This window comes from Galendromus occidentalis, unplaced genomic scaffold, assembly GCF_000255335.2.
Source record: "Galendromus occidentalis unplaced genomic scaffold, Mocc_1.1 scf7180000076352, whole genome shotgun sequence".
Taxonomy (NCBI): domain Eukaryota; kingdom Metazoa; phylum Arthropoda; class Arachnida; order Mesostigmata; family Phytoseiidae; genus Galendromus; species Galendromus occidentalis.
The window spans coordinates 44,377-49,163 of NW_003804341.1; the positions used below are offsets into that span (position 1 = coordinate 44,377).

General features: G+C 50.9%; 1 protein-coding gene across 1 annotated transcript; it reads right to left on the bottom strand.

The window, feature by feature from the left end:
• Positions 1 to 2,045: 2,045 nt before the first annotated feature.
• LOC108865150 (lysine-rich arabinogalactan protein 19-like) lies at positions 2,046 to 2,426 on the bottom strand. Its single transcript, XM_018641880.1, has one exon. It carries the CDS (start codon positions 2,424 to 2,426, stop codon positions 2,046 to 2,048), a length of 381 nt encoding a protein of 126 aa, XP_018497396.1.
• Positions 2,427 to 4,787: the final 2,361 nt, after the last annotated feature.

A 4,787-nucleotide genomic window follows, 5' to 3' on the forward strand; every position in this document is an offset into this window, starting at 1 on the left:
CTTTCCTGTCTTATTTCAGATCAGAGATCAGATAGCACGAGGAGTTGGGTGTGATTGAGGACAAAACGACGAGTGTACTGGATTTGGAGCTCGGGTGTTGCTAGATACCTCCGTCTTGGGCAAGAAGCATGGGAGAGAACGGGCTTAGGTGAGTAGACCCGGCCGCGAGACCCGGACCCCACACCTTGAATTAATGGGGTCTCCTCGGACGGATACCTCATTTCAGGTCTCCTGAGCTGTAGAAGCCTCCGGTAAACAGTCTCGGAGAGTTTGGCGGATTTGCTCTGATCTGCATTTGCATACGTCCCTCAAGTTCTTCAAGGGATTATTTCGACAGATCTTCGTATCATGCGAGACCCCGAACGGTTTCGAAAACTCGAGGGAATTTTGTCCGGGGAGTCGTCAGTGTCGCTCCATCACGACCGCGCCGATCGACTAATCCCAGTGAAGATTCGAGACACTTCAGCGAGAACACTCAGCTCGCTCCGCATCGCGGATTCGTTGCTCATCGGAAGTCGAGGCGAAAATAAGAAATCATATGGGAGTCGTTCTTTGAAATGACCAAATCCAGAAGAATGGGTATAGGTGAGGTAGTCGGGGAACGATTCACTCTTCAGGACATCTCGTTTGGGAGCGTGATCAGCTCCTTATTTTTGCTCTCGTAGTGGGATTTCGGCCCTCTACATGAGCGATGCCTGGGTCCGGGGGCCTTAATGAAAGTCGGTCCCGATGGGCAACGATTAGACTTACGATATGAGAGGACAAAACTTTGTCGTCTGTCTTTCCCGCTTCTTAGGGCTAAACAGCAAACATCGGGTTTCCGGAATTTTTAGAGGAATAGCACTGACTTCTATCAGTAAATTTTTCTCCGTTTGGGTTCGAAGTTCCTACGGCGCGAACATAAGCCGAGGATTCGATCGGAAACGTTTTCCAAACTCTTCAATACCCATCGTCGAGATGAAGAGATGAAATTCCGATGTTTGCCGATCCCACGGCAAGCGGAGACTCCATTGAGAGCTGAACGGTTCCGATCCGCTGAAAATTCTGAGCTGAGGGTCCGACTTGGGTCCGAGAGCTGATAGCCGCCATGCGCCTTAATCTGCGATCACGGACGGCGCTGGAATTCTTACGATTCGCCATCCGGCCGCGAACGAGTTCTGCCTTGCAGCGAATCGATAGTAATCTCCGAGATTCTGGTCCCACAATGTCGCCACCATCAGAAGATCAGGAATTCCGGGTCACCGTCCGGAGCGGTTCCTCGTCTCGGCCAAAGGCTTAAGGGAGTTCGATCCAAAGAATCAATTATCAGAATGTTTGACAAGCACGCTGCTTTTCTCCCCTCTGCCGATGAAAGTGTAGTCTGGGGAAGAGGCTTGGTATTGGGGGTGATTCGACAGCTTTTTCTCGGAGTGAGAGCCTCTGAGGCCTTCCCCGAGCAGATCGTCTCTTTGTTCGGAATTCTCGCTTGTGATGGCCGGTACCATTCTGTTCGGGCCTACGGCGAGGGACGCTGCCCCAGTTGATTCGCTCGGTAGAGTATGGACAGAATAATTTTCTCGAGACTCAGTCCCGACTCAGGCTTGCGACACGGGGAAAGCCGTCACAAGCCTAGGATTGAATAAAGGGCACTTACTCCTGAGGAGACCTCAAATCCAGGTGAGAATGTGTGCTCCGGTACGGAGAACTTCAACTGCTGGAGCATGCGTACTTTCGCAAGTAGGCCTCATTGGCTCATTGGGGAAGGGAGCGACATGATTGAATATCGGGGGACGACATCGGGGCCTAGAAATCTTGGCACTTCCGAAATTGCATCACTCTTGCGATCAATTTCTCCCACTTCTCAAGAACGATCTGTGCGGCCTAGATCTCTGCTTGGACTCTTCGCTCGAGGATGGAGAATTCTAATGTCGCATCGACCAATGATTGTAGATAATTCGCAGAAGCAGGGTCTTATAATTGATGGAAGCTTACGGGATGCGAGAAAAAAAAGGGCTGAATTTTTTAACGAGTCAACTCATTTTATTCGTTCAGACGCTCTCCGAGAATCAGTGTATAACTCCTGCGATCTGAATGTCTTCCAATACGGGCAGTTTCACCACCACGGGAGCCTCTACCGGTACGGCCACAGCGAGAGGAGCGATCGGCGCTGGTGCAAGGGGAACGGCGGGAGGAGGCAAGAGAGGAGCCACGGGCGGGGGAAGGAGAGGAGCCACTGGTGGAGGCACGACAGGGAGCACTGCAGCTTCCGGGAGGGCAGCTGGTGGGAGGGCAGGCTCGTCGACAACTTTGTTCGTGTTCTGGAGGATGATCGAAGGGCCTCTCCTGTAGTTCGGTGGAGGTGTGGTCAGAGGCGCAGGAGTGGTGATCTGAATGAAGGAGCCTGAAGCCGCGGCGGCGAGCATGCAGATCAAAGCAATGGTCTTCATTCTTCCTGTCTTATTCCGGATCAGAGATCAAACAGCACGAGGAATCGGATGTGATTGAAGACAAAGCGACGAGTGTACGCGACTGTGAGCTCGGGTGCTACTATATACCTTCTTCATCGGCAAGAGGCATTGGAGAGGAGGAGTTTAGGCGAGTCGACCCAGCAGCGTGCATCGCACCGTACTCATTGAGATCATAAGTTCGCTCCGTCCGGGCACAGAGACCCGATTCTGGAATAATCAAGCTGGAGAAGTTCATAATGTGGATTCATTTCCGACCCCTGACACCTGAAGATTATCCCGGGAACTTATTGAATCGGGAATCGGAAAGCTGTGGAAGAGCTGAGACGGTCCCTCACAGTCTGGAGCAGCGCTTCCCAATTACGCATGCCCCGCGGCCCACACTTACCGGCGAATTCTCGTCGAGGGAATTTTCTAGAGCGCCTCTCCCAAATACATTGTGAGCTTCGTTGCTTTATCGGTAGATAATTCCGAAGATTGAACATGTTGTAACGCTGATTGCGTTCGAAATCCCAGCAGCCAACTGAGCGGGCCTGATGGAGCTTCACCCCCTGAGTGAACGGATCCTTAGTTTATTTTCAACTCTTGTTCAAGGCTCAACCAAGACTAGTGAGAGACGTGAGTTCTCCTTCTGTTGTTCGAAATGATTTCGTCTGAGTCGATTTTCATTTTATTACACTTCAATCTCAACGAATCTGACAACTCCAACCTGTTCCGCGCCTTAGTCTTCACGGCAGCCATAGACGAGAAATTAATTTCGCACAAATAGGAAGACGGAAACGTTAACAGGTTTTTAAAGGCTTCAGTCGCGATCAATGGGTGCGTTTCCTTCGTCAAAACTCCGTTGACGTGGACCATTCAGAAGATCATGGACCACCGTTTGGGAAACCCTGCTCTAGAGGATCTTTCCTCGGGAGCCGCTCTGTCGGCGTCGTTCTGATCGAGTGGTCCAGAGACAGGCTCAAGACTCTTCATTGATACTTCTCAACTCGATTCTCATCACGAATCCTCCACCGTGAGCTGTAGTGACGATAGGGAATAATGTGCAAGTAATTTTTTGATTTCATAAGAATCCTCAAGAATCGATGTGTAGGTTCTAGAAGTCAAGCCTGCGTGAATTCATGAGGACATCTCTTGCAGATATGATGTGATCTCACGTCATTTCTGCACGATTGGCCCCTTGGGGCCGATCCCGGGCTTCAATAAAATACTCGAAGAGCGTAATGAGCTCGTTTTACTTTGTTTTCGTGGTAGACTCCGGGTGCTCAATAGGACCCATGTATGAGCCAGAGCCAATCAACAGAGTGAGAGTTCCGATCGGCAAGATTTGATGGAGACGATCATCGGGATATCGCGGAAAATGCAACAGCGGTGAATATCCCTTGTACCAATGATGCAGCGAGAATTTCCGTGGTACAAGATCGGCGGAATATGGCTCAAAGCTTTTCTCCGCGCAGATGAAGTACCGGTGCTCGCTGATGCCGCGGCAGACGGAGACTTCATCAGGAGTGGCTTTCGACCTGCGGAGAATTCCAAGTTCGGGGTCCGACGGGGGTCCGAAAAGTAATTGCCGCCATGAGCCTCTGTCTCCGGTCATGGTCAGCGACTAAAACACACGTTGTAGGATTCGCATTCCGTTCGCGAACGAGTTCTGCGCTGCAGCGAAACGGAAATAGTCGACGAGATCTTGGTCCCACAACGACGCCGCCATCAAAAATCAAGCATTCCGGGTCACCGCCTTAGGCGGCGTATCGGCTCGGTCCATGAATGAATAGAGGTTCCATACAATGAGTCGATTCACTAATTTTCAGACTAAGGCGCTGCTCTCCTCTCTTCGCTGACGAAAGCGCAATTTGGAAGTATTGATTAGTATTGAGGGTGATTCGACAGCTTGTTCCCGGAGTGGGAGCCACTCACTGGAGCCCCCCTTTACCAAACATCGTCTCCTCCAACATTTTGGTGTCTCCGTATGAGTTTGTTGCTCGTTCGTTTTGGCATCATCCTGTCCAGGCCTTTTGTGGAGGATGTTATCCCTCCAGGTGATTCGCTGGGTAAAATAAGAATGGAATCCTGTGGAGACTCATCTCTGAGAATTTAGGTGGTATATGAATATGTGCTCCGGTATCGAGATCGTACAATTTTGGAGCATCGTTTCGTTCCGCAACTAGGTCTTAACAGGGAGAAGGGCGGTATGACTGAATACCTAGGGACAACCTTGGGGCCCAGGAATGATCTGCGATAAACCTCTGGGGGCTCCTTGGCAGTCCGAGAACACGATGGGTATCTGATCGATTCCTTCCAGCTTTCGAAAGCGATCGGTGCGACTTCGATCCCCGCTTGGAC

Excerpts from the sequence above, each read along its gene's own strand:
- LOC108865150 (XM_018641880.1), bottom strand. The coding sequence starts at position 2,426 with ATGAAGACCATTGCTTTGATCTGCATGCTCGCCGCCGCGGCTTCAGGC.